Here is an 18,516-nt window from a genome sequence, read left to right as displayed (position 1 = left end):
TTTGTGGATGATGTGATATTAGATTAAGAAGTATGATGTACCTATCGGAAGAAACTATTACAAAAGTTTTTCAACCACAATAAATTTTAAAGCTAATTAATTTTAATAAATTGATGAAATATCGAAAAGAAATTAGTCGAAGAAACTGATTTACATTGACAACATCTTAATGCAGACGGTCCCTATAGTTGACGAAATATGTGGTGTCGTGTTCATACATTTATTGTTAGAAACTCTCGTCTCCATACATTTATATATAGCAAATTATAGAAAAGATGGCTTTCCCATCTAGATTTTGTTCGTAATTTTCGCTCCAACTCATACATGTTCACACTCTCCAAGTCTCCATAACTTCTGGTAAATATATGCTACAGTTTTAAGATATTTAAAAGAGATGAAAACAAAAATAGAGAAATCTACTCATTACCTCTAGATTAGACGACCGTTCAATTTTTTTTTTAAATTAGGTTTTACAAAAATTGAGAGAAATGAAACATGTTTGACATCATTCACTGGCCTTCAAATATGTCTTTTTCCATATTTAGTTCTTAATTGTGTATTAAAATATGGAAACTGGAGTATACGGTTTGATTTGGTTATCTCTGACATTTTCCCCTTTTTCTAGCTATGATATTTGATCATGTTCGTTTTATTTATCATACTACTCTATCACGTTTATCCGTTTTATAAATTTTCTGTGATATGATTAATTAATATATAGTCAACAGTACATATATTATATGTCCGGGCGGCATAAAAATATTATCTATTATTTAAATATTTGATTATTAAGTATTTTCCTTGCTTGTTTAGCTAATATACCTTGATTACATTTTCCAAATTAAGCCCATACTTTTCATTATTAATTATAATTGACTGTCCAATCCAAATAAAATGAGTTACAAACATTTTTTTTCTTTCTTTTTACTGGACAAAAAGAGTTACAAGCATACATGTAACATAGAAACGTTTCGGAAACAGAAATTCTCAGAAACACGATGGAAATTTACGAAAACGTGTTTCCTAAAATTTTGTATTTGAAAATACGATGGAAACTGATTTCCGATTTGAAAATGCGAAAAATCTTATTTTTTTCTTATTTTCAAAACTTAATAAACAAATAGTTTAGAAATATTCAGATTTAACTAATTTTGGGAGATTCGAGTTTTAAGATCTTTTTCCCGACAAACCAGATTTGAGATGTTTTATATGATTTTTGATGGATTAAATGAAAATGATGGTCTAAATATTTGATATTGGGCCTTTTAATCTTTATATTTTAGAACATTAGTTAAACTATTTGATATTTTTTTTTGTATAAAGTATATATATGTGTGTATATGTTTCCGAAACGTTTCTATTCCCTAATTTTAGAAAAAAAAAAAATGTTTCACGTTTCTGAAATGTTTCGCATCCGTAATTCTGTTTCTGTTTCCATGAAACATAGGTTTCTACTATAAACTAAACTAGATAAATATATGAGATAGAATTTAAAATATACTCTCTTTGTTTTGTTTAGTCTGATTTTTTAAGAAAAATACACATATTAAGAAAACGTATTAAAGTTGATTTTAAATATATTATTTTTTGTGTTTTATAATTTTCTATAACTTTAAACTAATGATATTCAATAAATTTTTATTAAATATAACTTGAAGATTAGCCCGCTTTCTCCAATCTAGATGATTTTGGTTTGATTTGGGTCTTTTTCCCCCTTTCTTCTCGCTTTTGTTTTTTTAATTTCTCATTTATGTAATGTTAAGTTGGACTGTTTACTCCATTCTTCTAAATTTTTACTTTAATATTGTTTTTGTAAATAATATCCTCTCCTAATAGGATAATTAATTATGAAGTTACTTTTTTTATTAATGTGTGGTTAACAATAACAACAACAAAAAATAAAAAAGTTTATCAATGTTTTGTTGACATACTAAGGAGAACTCCTTGATTGATTAAAAAAATAAAAGTTTACAAGCATAAAATTACTGTGTCCACTACCAATTAAACGAGATATATATATATATATGTTCTTGAATTCAATGCGAGAAATAAGTAAACCGGTCTCTATGAAATTTGAAAGTTGAAACCCTCTAAACATTTCAAGAAAATTAGCCAATCATTAAGAAATTTCATTAATTTGATCAATTATGCGCAATTCGTCTTGAAATCTAAGTCAATTATTCCTCGAGAAAATATATGACTGCATGACATACTGTAAAGTTTACAACTTTCTGAGACCTGTATTTTTGATAAACACTTATGTTAGGAGTTACGGAGAATTAAACTTCTTGTCTAACATTTGCTCCAAGCAACCCATAATAATTTCAATAATTTGATTGTTTTTGAGTAGAAAATTTTGTAACATCTTATTATCTAAAAACTTTGAAAGTTGATATAATTTTAAATTATAACATGTCCAGTTGTCCACAGTTCTATGTAATTCCACTTATGATGGAAAGAAAGAAAAAAAACTAAATTAGATGATCTGCAATGACGGAGACTATTCATTTATTAATAGTTTAACTTTGACACTTTCTTCCTACCAAAAGAAAAACAAAAATAGCTTTACACGTTCTTATTAATTAATTCAGATATGACAGATATGCTGTTGGATTCCAAAATTAAATTTCGTGATCGAGCTCTACAGAACGTGACAGAGATATTAGTATTTATTTATTTATTTTGTTAAACAGAAACGTTAGTTTTGAAATATATATTATTATTTTTTGCCTTTTTTAGTCCATTTAAAGTTCTGGAAGGAGCAAAATATAGTAGTAGCATACGAAGATTTCCACAAATAAAATTATGTAATCAAACATTCTGATTTTAAAAAATCGATATTAAAAACCTTAGCAAATTTAACAAACAAACTATTCCAGAAAAAAAGAAAACGTACCAAAAATAGAAGTTAAGTATTTAAAGTAGGATTTTGATTTTCAGAAAACTTGTAAATAGTTAAGTAATTTCATGAACATAAATAAACAAAAAAAAAGATAGGCAGTTAATATTTTCTACTAATCCAACACAACTCAGAATGAAACATAGAAAATTTAGATTTTGAGTTATTATTGAATAATATTTCTTATATTATCATATAATATAAAAGTACTATTATAGTCATTTCGTGAGTGGTTTCCAGAATGGGAAAACAGCATTTTTCAACTACAACTATTTGGTTGCCGTTTTTTTCAATCCAAACTATGATCTTTTGCGTTTATATATTAACCTGAACTCAAAAATAAATCAAATAACAAGTATGTATTTTATGAACTTTAGCCGATTTCAACATGTAGCTGAAACCATGTCATCCTTTATGTTTTAAGATTTACAAAATACACATAAAACCTGTGGAATATTTCTGATCCTTCATCATTAATAGATTGACAAAATAATGTTTTGGTACTATCTCCTTAAGAGTTGTGCTAGTCGATAAATGTCTATGCTCAAAATATATCATCCCTTATGCGATTCTCTGTTTGTGTGTCGCTTCCCATAAACGGATGCATGAGGCATCTCTTGTAGTCTTGTTCAATATATATATATATATATATATATATATATGTATGTATATATGTTTACCTTAGTTATATATATCCTTGAATAGTAAAATTATAAGAGACTATGCTGAGCAAATTAACACGTGTTATTTTTGTTTTGTCAACGAAGATAGAATAACTATAATGAGAAACCATATAGAATAAGTAATTATTGCTTTATTTAGATAGGTGGCTTATCAATATTTGATTGTGATGTGATCTCATGTCGGCCTATATAACTGACTCATTTGATTTGCCAAGCTGTTGAACTATAGTTTATTACATATTTTGGCTTGTTTGACATTGTGGGTTTCTCCTATATATTTAACGTTCACTCCAGGTACAAGGCATATATATTATTACTAAGCGGTAATGGCAATGACTTACGCGTGGTTATGGACGCTTCTCGCCTTTGTTCTGACATGGATGGTTTTTCACCTCATCAAGATGAAGAAGGCGGCAACCGGAGATTTAGAGGCCGAGGCAGAAGCAAGAAGAGATGGTGCAACGGATGTCATCATTGTTGGGGCGGGTGTTGCAGGCGCTTCTCTTGCTTATGCTTTAGCTAAGGTATATCTTTTGCATAAGTTGGTCGGTAAGAAATTAAGATCCGCTGAATTCAGTGGTCGCGCGGTAAAGATGATTAATTAGAGTTCAAATTTTGTCGATGTTCTGAATCCTACATAGCTGATTACACTAGAATTTTGGTAGTTTTTTTATGTGTTTTGCGTAGCTTCGTTAATCAAAGGCGATACTTCTTTTTGTGTTGCATTGGCTAATTAGTATGGTTCAGGGGGGTGTAATAATTATCAAACTTCAAATAGGTTGAATTATCTTAACCGTTGTAATGAGTTTAGAGATAGATCTTTAACCGTTATCAGATAGTCAATGAAAAAAGTTATGTCAATAAAAAAGTTATTTATCAAAACTAGTGCTCGATCTTCATTGGTACGAATATAATGAAATAAATTAAAGCAATGAACATGGTAAAAAGTGTTTCTTAAAAAATGTGGGTCCAACATTAAATTTATAAAAGAATTGGTAGCAGGCTGATTTTTTTTTTTTAAACATTAAAAATATAAAAAGTAGATAAAATGGAAAAAAAAATTTTTAAAAAAATATATGAAAAATAGATTTCAAGATGGGTTGTCAACACTTTATTTTTTTCTTCATCAAAAAAAAGGAAGAGAAAAATATGGATGCAAGCAAAAACAAAATCTGATAATTTGCATTATAAGTATTAGTTTTGACGATTATTTACAGAAATGTTGTTTTCTATATATTCCCTATTAGTTACTCAATATGTGAAATTAACTTGAATGCGGATGCAGGATGGACGACGAGTACATGTGATAGAGAGGGACTTAAAAGAGCCACAAAGATTCATGGGAGAGCTGATGCAAGCGGGAGGTCGCTTCATGTTAGCCCAGCTTGGCCTCGAAGGTCTCTCTCTTCACTTCATCTTTAAATTTATTGCTACACATTGCTTGATCTTTTTGCCACAAGCACATATATGCATATAAACATACGTTTTGCGATTTTGGGTTTTTATATGTACAAGATTGTTTGGAGGACATAGACGCACAAGAAGCGAAGTCCTTGGCAATATACAAGGATGGAAAACACGCGACATTGCCTTTTCCAGATGACAAGAGTTTTCCTCATGAGCCAGTAGGTAGACTCTTACGTAATGGTCGGCTGGTACAACGTTTACGCCAAAAAGCAGCTTCTCTTAGCAAGTACGTACATATTTTACTTCTTTTCTTTCGTAATACTTTTTATAACTTATGAGTAAAATAATCTTACGACTCTTATATACTAGATTTCTATTTCATCTTCTTAATATAAATGCAATGAACCTTGGCAGTGTTCAATTAGAAGAAGGAACAGTGAAGTCTTTAATTGAAGAAGAAGGAGTGGTCAAAGGAGTGACATACAAAAATAGCGCAGGCGAAGAAATAACGGCCTTTGCACCTCTTACTGTCGTATGCGATGGTTGTTATTCGAACCTTCGTCGGTCACTCGTGGATAATACTGTGAGTACATAGTTATCTTTTAAACATTGTCGACTTTTATTCTTCGCTATAAACTATAAAAAAAAGATTGGTCTCGACTTAACTACTGAGTTTAAGGATTATAATCATATATTTATTTACACAGGAGGAAGTCCTCTCGTACATGGTGGGTTACGTCACGAAGAATAGCCGACTTGAAGATCCCCATAGTCTACATTTGATATTTTCTAAACCTTTGGTTTGTGTTATATATCAAATAACCAGTGATGAAGTTCGTTGTGTTGCCGAAGTTCCCGCTGATAGTATTCCTTCTATATCGAATGGTGAAATGTCTACCTTCCTCAAGAAATCAATGGCTCCTCAGGTACGTAGCAAACTATTGATAGTCTAAGTAAAAGTTTTAAGGTGTGTTTAAACATTTTCATGGTGTTGAAATGGTATTATTTTGATTTCAAGTGGTATTACTATGCTCAAATGACTTTGTTTATATCATTGATCCCTTTGGTTTTGTAGATACCTGAAACTGGAAATCTTCGGGAGATATTTTTGAAAGGCATAGAGGAAGGATTACCAGAGATAAAATCAACAGCGACGAAAAGTATGTCATCGAGATTGTGTGATAAAAGAGGAGTGATTGTGTTGGGAGATGCATTCAATATGCGTCATCCTATAATCGCGTCAGGAATGATGGTTGCACTCTCGGACATTTGCATTCTACGCAATCTTCTCAAACCATTGCCTAACCTCAGCAATACTAAGAAAGTCTCTGATCTTGTCAAGTCCTTTTACATCATCCGCAAGGTGAGTTATGGATTACTTAGTTTTTTACTAGGGGTTTTGGTTTAATTAAATGGAGTGACTCGGATATTTATGTATGCTAGAATGTCATATATACTATTATCAAGTTGTGTTGGACTAGTGGTATGACTCTTACTTTCTATTTGTATTGATTTTGGATGGCAAAAGCCAATGTCAGCGACCGTGAACACGCTCGCGAGTATCTTTTCACAAGTGCTTGTTGCTACAACAGACGAAGCAAGAGAGGGAATGCGACAAGGCTGCTTCAATTACCTAGCTCGTGGAGATTTTAAAACAAGGGGATTGATGACTATTCTCGGAGGCATGAACCCTCACCCTCTTACTCTAGTCCTTCATCTTGTAGCCATCACCCTTACGTCCATGGGCCACTTGCTCTCTCCGTTTCCTTCGCCTCGTCGCTTTTGGCATAGCCTCAGAATTCTTGCCGTAAGCCTTTCTATTTTCTTGGCTATCTAACACAATTTCTACCTTCTTAACGGTTATAAACTCTTTTTTTGTTGTTAAATTATAAAAACATGTTTCTTATGATGACTTTTACTATGTGAATCAACAGTGGGCTTTGCAAATGTTGGGTGCACATTTAGTGGATGAAGGATTCAAGGAAATGTTGATTCCAACAAACGCAGCTGCTTATCGAAGGAACTATATCGCCACAACCACTGTTTGATCAATCCATAACACGAAGACTGTTTTATTCGGAGATGAAAAATAACAACTCAAACAGTTAACTTTCTACAACCAAATAAATAATTGTGTGTATATGAAGTTGAGCCTATGGTTAAGCTCTACTGAATTGTGTTGAAAACAAACATGGATATGTTACATGCTAATTTGTTATATTCTATTTATTGATTCTTGATTTTCTGCTTATGAAATTTTCTAATGTTTAGTCCAGTTTCTCTGCTGATTTTAGTGTCGCACAATTTTACATTTCTCAGTTTCTGACTACAACCAAATTGTTAATCTTATTTGCCCTAGGCAGGACCATCTCTGCTAAACCAATGTGAAACAGGGAATTTAACCAAGTTTCTCTAATCCGGTTCAATGCATGGTACGTGCATGGCTGATCTGCATCTCAATTTCTAGCCTTCTATACCATGCATCCATTTTACTCTTATCTTCTATGATCATCTCAAGTTCAATCTCTATCGTCAAATAGAAATAGGTATAAAGACCCTATTTCATTATTCATAAAGAAGATCAATATTCTTCTAGTGTACAAATCTTCTTCTAAAGTCTTGATGTATTGTAACCTATTTCAATATTCATAAAGACTGACCAAAAAGGAAACGAATCACATAACATATGTTGAACGGCAAAATATGTGGTCTCCGCAGCTAAAAACAAATATGGAGTACAAAAGAACATTTAAACATGACTAATCTTCCTCAGATCTGTCCAACGAGAACATCCTTGTATGGTGTCGGAGATGATACCACCACGGTCTCTGTAGCTCCCTCTCCGGCTTTGGAGGTTGTGTGTGCCCGGGGTTTGGCTCTACTAGAAGCTTCGTGATCAGCTTCCATTTTCCTTATTCTTTCTTCTTCAGCAACAAGAGGGAGATATCCTTCTCTCCCTTCAAGAAGTCGGTCTTGAGCTCCACCCCGTAGTTTCTCGAGGCGGAGCCCAGAGATCTGGACGAAGTTAAAAACCTTAACAACGTTCAGCAATCCTCCCACAAACAAACATATAGCCCCGGAAATCCCAAGCCAAATCCATCTTTCCCCCTGAAAATTCATTATTTACCGTAAGAAGCGGATTTTGAAAACCACTTTTTATGCGATAAATTTGGTTTCCAAGTACTTACAAGAAGCTTCAATCCACTACGAGATGACCCGGATATGTCGAGGCTATTGAGAACTGCGGAAACCAAGAATAGAAGGGATCCAACCAAGAAAGGAATGTAAACACACTGCTGTAGAATTTGAACATGACTATCCGCTCTCTCGTAGATTTGGCATGAGTTGTGAATCGATCCTATCAACCAAAGTAACGGACCCGCTATCAGCAAGTTTAATGCATGATGCTCTCTTCCACTGTATCCACGTTTTGTCTCAGCCTAAATACTCCAGAAAAAAAATACAGCGGAATGTGACTACATATAATTAGTCAGACACACATCAAAAGTTGTTATTCACAACATTTTACTCTATTACTTATGTTTACATGGACCACAAGTCCACAACTAACATTATGGACAATATCATATATTCATATTAATATGCCACAAGTACTTAGCTTTATCTTCAAACACTTGCTATAATTGTTATAAATTAATGTGATATCACCGAGACATAACCAATTTAGTTCTCTTATCTCTCATAGACTAATACGTAAAGCATATATGTGAAATTTGATGAACCAGGAAACTTTGTTACAACAATAAAAGTGTTATAATGTCAACAAAAAAAAAAAGTGTTATACCTGATGGAAGACGAAAAAGATTCCCAAGAAAAACACTACCGAACCCGCTATCTGAACCAGAGGGACTGCAAATTCCACTAGCCCCAGTTGCAAATCATACTCCATTAACCTTAACCTTAAATCACATAAACAATAAGCTTATTACTAAAACGTTTTTCTTAATCCCCCACATTGGTGAATATAAAGTTATATATATCACACGTAGACACATTTGAGCTTACAAATTATGGTAAATTTAACTATTAAGATTACTAATAATAATGTTACTAAATTAAGCAAGCTTCTTGAGATCATTTACCGGTAATCGATTCCAGCTAGATGAGCCACAAGATCATGAACATTCACGGCGGTTATAAGAACGAGAGCTAAGAGAATAAGGACGAGGCCGGATCTTGGTTCCCATGAGAATCCTGTCGCTGTGAAACCGCCGATGAGCACCACGGTTGCAAACAAGTATAGACCTGCGTTGATGTACTCGGCTCTGCTCCTCCCAAGCCGAGGGCCGTACGTTCTAATCTCACGCGCCGTCGCGAGTTTCACCATTTTATTGTAAGATTATGCGTTTAGAGAGAGACTGAGAGAGAGAGAGAGATCTGGGAGAGACTCAGAGAGAAAGAGAGAGCTTTACGTGGCTTTGTGCATGGCGTTCTTCGATTAGGAAAGTGGAACGTGGCAGATTGTGGAAAATAGCTGACTTTCGTACCAGACGTTGTCGTTTTATCCTCCAGATACTATTTTGAATTTGGGCTTCTTGTTGGGCCAATCGTAGGCAATCTTACAGGACTCAAAAGTAAAAAGTAAAAAAGTTTAAGATGTTAATGGATCATGACCATAAATTATGTTTAAATAAAATATAAATCTAAACATAATTTATGGTTATTCAAGTCTGATTTAAACTATTTATTAAGATCTTGTGTTTACTAAATTTTGACATCTGCAAATTACTATGTTTTAAATACTTAAAAATATAGATTTCATATATTTAAAAATTTGATGTGATCTAAAATAAATTAATAACGCCATTAACATTTCTTCAACTATGTAACTCCGACTCTTGCGATATACCAAAAGCCGGAAAAACGCAAATAGAAATAAAAATTATCTAAACAATTGGTTTAGGATTACAATATTTGACTTTCAAAAGCTCAAAAAATATGTTAATCGGTTTATAATAGGCTACGTAAACGCTTCTCGAGCCACCACTTTATTTGTTTTGGGTCCGACTGTTGCTGAGAAGACCATCCACGTGTATAATTCCTGATCCACAACCACAAGCCTTGACCCTTTTGAAATATCTTCTCCTCCACTATAAATTGGCCACGTCGTCTCTCTCTCGCCATCTCCGCTTGTGCATTCTCGCAACCGTTGGTTTTTGTTTAAAGCCTTGTTGGCCGTTGGATCTTCCTGAGATTCCAAACTTATAGTTTAGTTTATTTACATCTTTTACTCTTATCTTTGAGTTATTTGCACATATAGCTAAATACATTTAGATTTACTCTTACATTTACGTAAACTTTCTTTAAAAACGAATTAAACCATGATTGAAAAAAGACTAAAGTAAATTTTGACAAAAAATGTAATCTAATCAATAAATACGATAGATGTGTTGATTAATTTTAAATTTTCAATTATAAAATAATTTAGACAATAAAAGTTGACAAAAAATCAAGTAAATATATAGTTCACACTAAATGTTGGAACATATATTCGATTTTTAATAACATCATGCAACCCAATAATAAAAAATGAACATGTTTCCCAAAAGTATTCAAGCAGTAGTGGTAAAACCTATAGTTAATAACTTAAACTCAAAAAAAATGAATTTAATAATGTAATCTCTCAAGCTCGGATGCTTTACATGGTGTGATGGTAGCCAACAAGTTAACACACCCATCAAATTAGTTAGACCTTACATGTTGATCATTTATTAGTTAGTGTCGTTTAAGTATAAAACTCTTTTAAAAAAATAGTAATAAAATGAAAAGTGTCTTTAATTTTAGATTTGTATTTTTTTAGAAACATTAAAACCATTCACATCAGTAAATTTTATAAAGTATCTTTAAATATAATTTAATATTAATGCTGACATGTAAAATGTCTCAAATAAGCAAAATATGTCTTTCAAAATAGATAGTTTCTCTTATTCACTCTGTTTTTTCTTAACTTTTATTATATCTAATGTTAAAAATTCTTATTTTTTGTGATACGAATGTTTTAAAGACACACATGACAAAAGAGTGTCTTCAATTTTAATACTAGTTAATGTTTAAAAAACGCTTATAGAGTTGTGGGATGAGGATGCACTTATGCTAGGTACAGATCAATAACAAGGAAGAGGGTAGTTCGGAAACGTATTGTCTAGCTAGAAAAGGGGTTTAAATTGATTAATAAATTCTTTTGGGGGTTTATAAACAGATTCCAGGAAAATACGGCGTCACATTGTTATTAATCTGTGGACACCATAATTTACGTAGTTCATTGCGACACATATTTTCGTATTCCACTCCAATTTTTATTTTTCTCTACTTCTATTTAAAATTCGTGAACCAGAATCTAAAATCGAACGAAGATTCTCTTGCTCGAACAAAAAAATTCTCTCCGCGATACTTACAAAGGTACGCCAAAAGCGATTTCGAACATTAACTTCGTCTTGATTAGATCTTTCTGTGTAAAATTTCATTCAATTTATGATCAGTTGTTGCTCACGAAAGATTTCGACTTTGCATTTGAATTCTCTGTTATTCAAAGGAATCTGAATTTTGGGTTTTCCCGATCGCTCTTAAATTTTTCAGTTTCATGTTGAAATGTTGAATCTTTGATTGAAAGTTTCAATCTTTCATTTTGGTTCCTCTCAGTGTTCATATTAGAGTAAGTTAGTTATATCTGCTAAAGTTAGATTCAGATCAGTGTTCTGTAGTAAAATTGATGCAAGTTATTGTCAACAACCTGAGACATTTTTTATACTTATATGAGATATGTTTCTGCTTGCAGCACAAGTGAGCTAGCTTTGAGAAAGATTCAATTTTTGAGCCTTAAGATTGTGATGGGAGTTGTGTCTATTTCAAGTTCAGCTGCAAGATCTCCACTCGGGTTGGGCAACGATCTTTTGACACATCGGTCTTCACTTAAAAAGCCATCCATTGTTGCTTTTAAAGCCGATGATTCCAGCAATTCAGCTTTGATCATTCCTCCTCGTGAGCAAGTTTTGATTCCTGCTGAAAAGCATAATGAGAAGAAGAGAGAAGTAACGAGGAGAAAGCCTTGTAAAACCCCGAAAAAACCGCTTTCCTTGGAACATAATTCGGCTCCTTCGTGTTCGTTAGGAGTAGATTACAATGAAGCTGCTGCAAGACTTGAAAGCATATACAAGCTTAGTCCTGCAACAACCACATTAGTCGAGGATGATGTTGAAGATGGCGGCTCTAAAGCCAAAGTTTCACGGAGGAGAAAAAGGAAAGAAAGTGGTGAGGAGAAGAAAGTGGTTGTGAGGAATAATGTGAAGAAGGAAAAACGTATGAGTCTTGATAAACGGATTGCTTTGAAGAGAAACGTTCAAGAGAAACCAGTCGTTGCTTCTGTTGATAAGAAAGTAACAAAGAGGCAGCAAGAAGAGGAGAAGATCGAGAGGCTTGTGCGGGACTATTCAGCTTCTAATGATATAGTGAGCTTGGACTGGAAAAAAATGAAGATACCTCCTGTTCTTTCTTCTACTGAACATGCTTGGTTGTTCAAGTTGATGCAACCTATGAAGGTATTCTTCTCTTTTCTTGAAATTAGTATGTATTCTATAGATAGATGATGATTCACTAGGAAGCTGGAATCGGATTTTCATTGCAATACATGCTCAAGTTGTTTGGGGCTTTAACATTGTAGGCTCTTCTTGAAGTGAAAGATGTATTGCAAAAGAGCTTGGGAAGAGAGCCTAGGGAAGCTGAAATAGCCGGGGAGATCAATATGACTGCGGGTGAAGTAAAAAAGAAAATCGAAATAGGTAGAGCTGCAAGAAACAAACTTATTAAGGTGAGTGTGTCAAAAGATTTGTACCATTACATTTGCTTATAAAGGCTATTTGTTATGGTGATAACTCTTTGAACTTATTGTGTGTGTTTTTTCCTTCTATGTTGCAGCACAATCTCCGGCTTGTCTTGTTTGTTATGAACAAATACTTTCATGAGTTTACCAACGGACCAAAATTCCAAGACCTTTGTCAAGCGGGTATGAGAGGGCTTATCACAGCAATTGACCGCTTTGAGCCGAAAAGGAAGTTTCGTCTTTCGACTTATGGTTTGTTTTGGATTAGACATGCCATCATACGGTCAATGACAACTTCAAACTTCACTCGTGTCCCATTTGGACTTGAATCGGTTTGTTACCTACCCTCTTTGGCTCTTTTTCAAAAATAGTTTGTTTTTGCAGAGATCTTACATATTTCCTCTTTGTTGAAACCATTCAGGTTAGAGTGGAGATATATAAAGCAAAGACTGAGCTATGGTTTGAGATGGGAAGACCTCCAACGGAGGACGAGGTAGTTGAGAGACTCAAGATAACACCTGAGAGATACCGTGAAGTATTGAGGGCTGCAAAACCGGTTTTGTCACTAAATTCAAAACATTCGGTTACTCAAGAAGAATTCATCAACGGAATCACAGATGTTGATGGTGTTGGAGCTAATAACAGCAGACAGCCTGCTCTTCTCAGGCTCGCTCTCGACGATGTGGTTAGTCAATTGGCTCATCTTTATCAGTTTTAGCTTGTTTGTCTATGTGAATACTGAAAAATGATCACATTTCATTTTCAGCTCGATTCATTGAAGCCGAAAGAGAGTCTGGTTATTCGACAGAGGTACGGTCTTGATGGAAAAGGCGACAGGACTCTAGGAGAGATAGCTGGAAATCTCAACATCTCTAGAGAAATGGTTAGGAAACATGAAGTCAAGGCCTTGATGAAGCTTAAGCATCAGGCCAGAGTTGATTACCTTCGTCAATACATCGTCTAAAACCAAACCGAACCGAACTGAGCCGCCTCACTCAACCATTTGTGCATACTTGGTATGATTTCCCGACTTTACGAGATACTTCACACCCTCTTATAACCGTTGTATAGTTGTGTATGTAATAGCGGAGTTACTTATAGCTGCGTTAAATCGATCAGTGAATCGCAATCGTTGTATTATATCATTAGTATACTCATACTGAAAAGTTATACATGTAAAGTTTGAGATATGTTATGCATTATCTTCACAAAATTGAACGTAGTGATTCCTAAGAAAATGGAATCAATAGACGGGTTTGTATAGTAATTTACTAATTTTAGGATATTTTACTCAACAATATTGCAGGAACACTGAACCGGTGTGAAATTCAACCAATGTTGAGTCCGGTTAATTGAACTTTAAATTGCTTAAAACCGGTTAAGAGCGGGGCTAAAGATTCTTAAAAGAGTTGAACAGGAATGTTACACCGTTGATTCTCGCCTTCGTGAAGTCGATTACACGGCAACGACTTCGTTGCCCTTGTCTAATCATAAATTTTCTGCCGTATTCAAATAGATCATGATTGGTTTATATGTATCTATGGTTCTAATTAATATCCTCAAAGTTGAATTATCTTAGTCATGGTGAATACTGAAGAAAACCTATATTACTAAATGTGAATTTAATATTTAGGTGTATCCTTTTAGCACGTAATTTTTGATAAAAAGAATTTTCAGTGGCTGACACTAGAGAATGGTCAAGCCATTATTATCACAAAATCTTAGTCACACTTCCAATTACTTTGATTTTTTTTTCTTTATAATTACTGTGATGTCAATATGTCACTGAATGGACATCATTAACATGTTATGTGACATCTTTTTTTCAGGTTAGCGTTTATATTTAGAGTGCGGTAGGGTACTACCGTTTGTATTTTGTATCAACGTTTTTTTGTTTGTTTTGTGTTTAAAAATATTTTTTAAGTTAGTTTTTTAGCGTTTATGTCAAATCTCAAACGTTTTGGTTTAAAGTTTTGCATTTAGAGTAGAGGTGTAAGACCGCGAAATCTTGATTTGCAATAAATCAAAAATCTTTATAAAATGATTAGGAAAGACGGTTTTCGAAAACGAGTGAAGGCAAAATTTGATATTTTTCCGTAATCCAAACTAGCTCCCTCAGTGTGACGGTTTTATGAGCAGCAGATCGCAGGATACAATCACTATAAGACCGGTATCGCAACACTCGATAGCGGAATCTGCGAACTTGAAATAAACGATATACTCTTGACTTACTTTGAAAAGAAAGAGAGAGAGGAAGAGAGTTTCGTTTATCTTGTAGCGAAAAACGAGTGAAGAGAATGAGAGGAAGAGGTGTTCCTTTTATAGGAGAGAGGTGAGATATGCGATTCGCAAATCGAGGGAGAGGTGAGATATGCGATACGCAAATCAAGGCGGAGATCGCGTGATTCAGAGTGATGCGCAAGTCCAAGACGTTGGCGTGATTAGCAGAGCCATTATCACAACCACTTAAATTCGAATTAATTCAAATAAGGAATATTCGGATATGCTTTTAATATTCCGAATATATCTTAATTATGCAAACGATATGGGCTTTCGTTTTTGGACCAAAAACTATGTGGGCCTTATTCCCCAAGAGCCCAAGCCCAAGCCCGGCTCGGCACGGCACGGCGGCGGCGGCGGCGCTCGTGTGTTGTTGCATAAAAGACTTGCATCTCCTACACTATAGTGTCCCTTACCAATAACTAATGAAACATGTTAAATGGATAATACTTTATATACTAGAGGAGATATCTTCAAACTTCCTATGTTGGACAAATATCAATATCTGTTATTGTAAGCTTTCAAGCTAACCACTTTAGATCTCAATTATTCATTCATAATAACTTTAATTTTTACATGTAACTACACTATCTTATAGTGCTGATTACAAGAAATCCAAAGACTTCATAATCCGGTCATTTCGGTAACAGACATCACCGAAAAAGTCGCCGAAAAATTGACCGGAACCACATATGTAAAAATGAGTTCCAACAAGAGGCAGTACAAAAGAATAGGCATAACCGTACCGCATAAGTGTTCAAGCCCAAGGCAAAGCCATATCTAAAAATATTTTCATACAAAAAGGTGTATACCTAAAATTTTCTTTTGAAGTAAGAACAAAAAAAAAGTTAAAATTTATTTTCATATGTTCTCGAAAAGTATATTTATTCTAATATGAAATGGCAAATAATTTTGCCCCGCTGGAATTTCTATGTAGTTTGCGTTTATTAGAGTTTGCGTTTGTATTTAGCATTATTATTATTTGCATTGTCGTTAGCTTTTACATCTGCATTTAGTGTTATGTTTCTAGCTTTTGCTTTGGCATTTCTATTTTTTTTTTGTTAGAGTTTGATTTTGAATCTATTTTAAGATTTATATATGACGAATTTATTTATTATATATATTATGAAATTTCATATGTTATACTATATTTTTCTAATGTATATTGTTTAGTCTCATAAACTTTTTAAACGCCTAGATTGTCTAAACGTCGATTATGGGTTATATATTGATTATTGACACTAGGTGATCAATTGTCACTCCTTATTGTCTACAGTTATCTTAAACACTTTTATAGAAACTCTAGAAATGCTATCTTGTATTGAATTTGGTTCCATAAATGGATCGATAATTAAACTTGATCCAAAACAAAATGAATATTCCAACATAATGACCATATTTGTCTCTTGGAATTTCTAAACTCAATATTAGAATTTTATAGCAAAATTAAAATTTACAATAGAAAATCATATCCTAATAAGAATGAATAGTTATTAACAAATTAATATTACGAATGTAAGTTAAATGATTGTGACCCTAATATTAAAACAAAACCAGATCATGTAATTCAAAATCCAATAAATCAAAAATAAAAAGGATCGAGAAGCAGAGAACTGGTCAGCATGTTGGACTTTCCAAATTCATTGACCAAAGACTGGTCTCACTTCTCACAAACCACATCAGCTTTCTTCGTTCTTCAGTCAAAAAGTCAAACTATCTCTCTCACACATCCTCTTTAAATTCTCCTCTTTCTCAGTTTCCAGAAGCCATGCAAAAATAAACATAGTAACAATACTTTAAACTATTTACACCACTTTAATCTTATTCTCCACTCTTTGAACGTAATGGAGAAGAACCATAGTAGTGGAGAGTGGGAGAAGATGAAGAACGAGATCAACGAGCTAATGATAGAAGGAAGAGACTATGCACACCAGTTTGGATCAGCTTCATCTCAAGAAACACGTGAACATTTAGCCAAAAAGATTCTTCAATCTTACCACAAGTCTCTCACCATCATGAACTACTCCGGCGAACTTGACCAAGTTTCTCAGGGTGGAGGAAGCCCCAAGAGCGATGATTCCGATCAAGAACCACTTGTCATCAAGAGGTACATTCATATCTATAAACTGTCCTAACGTATTTTTGTTTTATTTCTCATAAACTCATAGTTATTTGAAAATGTACTATAGTTCGAAGAAGTCAATGCCAAGGTGGAGTTCAAAAGTCAGAATTGCCCCTGGAGCTGGTGTTGATAGAACGCTGGACGATGGATTCAGTTGGAGAAAGTACGGCCAGAAGGATATTCTCGGAGCCAAATTTCCAAGGTTAGTCTCGTCATTTAAACTAATAAATAACTATTTAGGAAAATAATTTTTTTTTGTCATTTTAGCCCTTCATACAAGGCATAGTGCTCTGTTTGATCACATTTACGACAATTTTCGCTTTATAAAATTTTATAGTTTTTTCAAAAAAACATGTATGTAAAAATCTTAATGGTATACGAGAAAAGAAAGTTCAACTAATACTGTATGTCTATTTTTGGGTACAGAGGATACTATAGATGCACGTATAGAAAGTCTCAAGGATGTGAAGCCACTAAACAAGTCCAAAGATCTGATGAAAATCAGATGCTCCTTGAGATCAGTTACCGAGGAATACATTCTTGCTCTCAAGCTGCAAATGTCGGTACAACAATGCCGATACAAAACCTCGAACCGAACCAGACCCAAGAACACGGAAATCTTGACATGGTAAAGGAAAGTGTAGACAACTACAATCACCAAGCACATTTGCATCACAACCTTCACTATCCATTGTCATCTACCCCAAATCTAGAGAATAACAATGCCTATATGCTTCAAATGCGAGATCAAAACATCGAATATTTTGGATCTACGAGCTTCTCTAGTGATCTAGGAACTAGTATCAACTACAATTTTCCAGCATCTGGCTCGGCTTCTCACTCAGCATCAAACTCTCCGTCCACCGTCCCTTTGGAATCCCCGTTTGAAAGCTATGATCCAAATCATCCATATGGAGGATTTGGTGGGTTCTATTCTTAGTTATCTACTTAAGGGAGGGACGGAACTTTTTACATGACCTCTTGATTAAAGAGAGAGTTTTCATAATAGCTAATCAATTTCCTATTCAAATATCCGAGTTTTTTTTCTAATCATGTTTATCAATTGTCTTATTACAGAAGGCTTATTTTCAGGTCTATGTTGAAATAAATGGATTTGTACTCGTAGGTATGATCCTTGTTATCTAGCTTATAGTCCATGGTTTTTACTTTTTGCCTTATGTTGTTGTAACACATTCGAGTTCTTATATTGCAAATTTGAGTCTTCTTTTAGCTATACAATTAATCATCGGCCTATGTTAGATTTTCACTAAGCGATTCCATAACTTTT

At 33.8% G+C, this 18,516-nt stretch overlaps 4 protein-coding genes across 6 annotated transcripts; 3 read left to right on the top strand and 1 right to left on the bottom strand.

Annotated features, from left to right (window-relative positions):
• The first annotated feature begins 3,807 nt into the window (after positions 1 to 3,807).
• SQP2 (squalene monooxygenase 2) lies at positions 3,808 to 7,265 on the top strand. The gene is made up of 8 exons (NM_122319.4): positions 3,808 to 4,106; positions 4,868 to 4,979; positions 5,098 to 5,275; positions 5,404 to 5,572; positions 5,697 to 5,915; positions 6,065 to 6,352; positions 6,518 to 6,796; positions 6,924 to 7,265. Exons 1-8 carry the CDS (start codon positions 3,909 to 3,911, stop codon positions 7,035 to 7,037), a joined length of 1,557 nt encoding a protein of 518 aa, NP_197802.2. The 5' UTR covers positions 3,808 to 3,908; the 3' UTR covers positions 7,038 to 7,265.
• A 252-nt stretch (positions 7,266 to 7,517) lies between these two features.
• Positions 7,518 to 9,656, bottom strand: AT5G24130 (polypyrimidine tract-binding-like protein). The gene is made up of 4 exons (NM_122318.4): positions 9,093 to 9,656; positions 8,795 to 8,909; positions 8,178 to 8,429; positions 7,518 to 8,097 (listed from the first exon to the last, which is right to left on the bottom strand). The coding sequence occupies exons 1-4, from the start codon at positions 9,335 to 9,337 to the stop codon at positions 7,759 to 7,761; spliced, it is 951 nt and encodes a 316-aa protein (NP_197801.1). The 5' UTR covers positions 9,338 to 9,656; the 3' UTR covers positions 7,518 to 7,758.
• Positions 9,657 to 11,240: 1,584 nt separating this feature from the next.
• SIGE (sigma factor E) lies at positions 11,241 to 14,433 on the top strand. 3 transcript variants are annotated; one of them, NM_001343841.1, is made up of 7 exons: positions 11,241 to 11,409; positions 11,786 to 12,545; positions 12,668 to 12,814; positions 12,922 to 13,158; positions 13,248 to 13,511; positions 13,593 to 13,842; positions 14,133 to 14,433. In NM_001343841.1, the coding sequence occupies exons 2-6, from the start codon at positions 11,838 to 11,840 to the stop codon at positions 13,788 to 13,790; spliced, it is 1,554 nt and encodes a 517-aa protein (NP_001330409.1). In that variant the 5' UTR covers positions 11,241 to 11,409; positions 11,786 to 11,837; the 3' UTR covers positions 13,791 to 13,842; positions 14,133 to 14,433. The 3 variants fall into 3 exon arrangements, with proteins under 3 accessions (NP_001330409.1, NP_197800.1, NP_001330408.1); NM_122317.4 differs by lacking the exon at positions 14,133 to 14,433 and having other exon boundaries at positions 13,593 to 14,107; NM_001343842.1 differs by lacking the exons at positions 11,241 to 11,409; positions 14,133 to 14,433 and adding an exon at positions 11,421 to 11,662 and having other exon boundaries at positions 13,593 to 14,107.
• A 2,440-nt stretch (positions 14,434 to 16,873) lies between these two features.
• WRKY30 (WRKY DNA-binding protein 30) lies at positions 16,874 to 18,469 on the top strand. The gene is made up of 3 exons (NM_122316.3): positions 16,874 to 17,213; positions 17,296 to 17,430; positions 17,655 to 18,469. The coding sequence occupies exons 1-3, from the start codon at positions 16,951 to 16,953 to the stop codon at positions 18,166 to 18,168; spliced, it is 912 nt and encodes a 303-aa protein (NP_568439.1). The 5' UTR covers positions 16,874 to 16,950; the 3' UTR covers positions 18,169 to 18,469.
• Positions 18,470 to 18,516: the final 47 nt, after the last annotated feature.

Source organism: Arabidopsis thaliana, chromosome 5, assembly GCF_000001735.4.
Source record: "Arabidopsis thaliana chromosome 5, partial sequence".
Classification (NCBI taxonomy): Eukaryota; Viridiplantae; Streptophyta; class Magnoliopsida; order Brassicales; family Brassicaceae; genus Arabidopsis; species Arabidopsis thaliana.
This window is presented reverse-complemented; position numbering and strand designations above follow the sequence as displayed.

Excerpts from the sequence above, each read along its gene's own strand:
- AT5G24130 (NM_122318.4), bottom strand. The coding sequence starts at position 9,337 with ATGGTGAAACTCGCGACGGCGCGTGAGATTAGAACGTACGGCCCTCGG. Across the intron at positions 8,910-9,092 it reads CTAGCTGGAATCGATTACCG|GTTAAGGTTAATGGAGTATG; the intron begins GTAAATGATCTC and ends ATGTGATTTAAG. Across the intron at positions 8,430-8,794 it reads TCTTTTTCGTCTTCCATCAG|GCTGAGACAAAACGTGGATA; the intron begins GTATAACACTTT and ends TGGAGTATTTAG.
- SIGE (NM_001343841.1), top strand. The coding sequence starts at position 11,838 with ATGGGAGTTGTGTCTATTTCAAGTTCAGCTGCAAGATCTCCACTCGGG. Across the intron at positions 12,815-12,921 it reads CAAGAAACAAACTTATTAAG|CACAATCTCCGGCTTGTCTT; the intron begins GTGAGTGTGTCA and ends TCTATGTTGCAG. Across the intron at positions 13,159-13,247 it reads TCCCATTTGGACTTGAATCG|GTTAGAGTGGAGATATATAA; the intron begins GTTTGTTACCTA and ends GAAACCATTCAG.
- WRKY30 (NM_122316.3), top strand. The coding sequence starts at position 16,951 with ATGGAGAAGAACCATAGTAGTGGAGAGTGGGAGAAGATGAAGAACGAG. Across the intron at positions 17,214-17,295 it reads GAACCACTTGTCATCAAGAG|TTCGAAGAAGTCAATGCCAA; the intron begins GTACATTCATAT and ends AATGTACTATAG. Across the intron at positions 17,431-17,654 it reads CTCGGAGCCAAATTTCCAAG|AGGATACTATAGATGCACGT; the intron begins GTTAGTCTCGTC and ends TTTTGGGTACAG.
- SQP2 (NM_122319.4), top strand. The coding sequence starts at position 3,909 with ATGGCAATGACTTACGCGTGGTTATGGACGCTTCTCGCCTTTGTTCTG. Across the intron at positions 5,573-5,696 it reads GGTCACTCGTGGATAATACT|GAGGAAGTCCTCTCGTACAT; the intron begins GTGAGTACATAG and ends TTATTTACACAG. Across the intron at positions 5,916-6,064 it reads AGAAATCAATGGCTCCTCAG|ATACCTGAAACTGGAAATCT; the intron begins GTACGTAGCAAA and ends TTGGTTTTGTAG.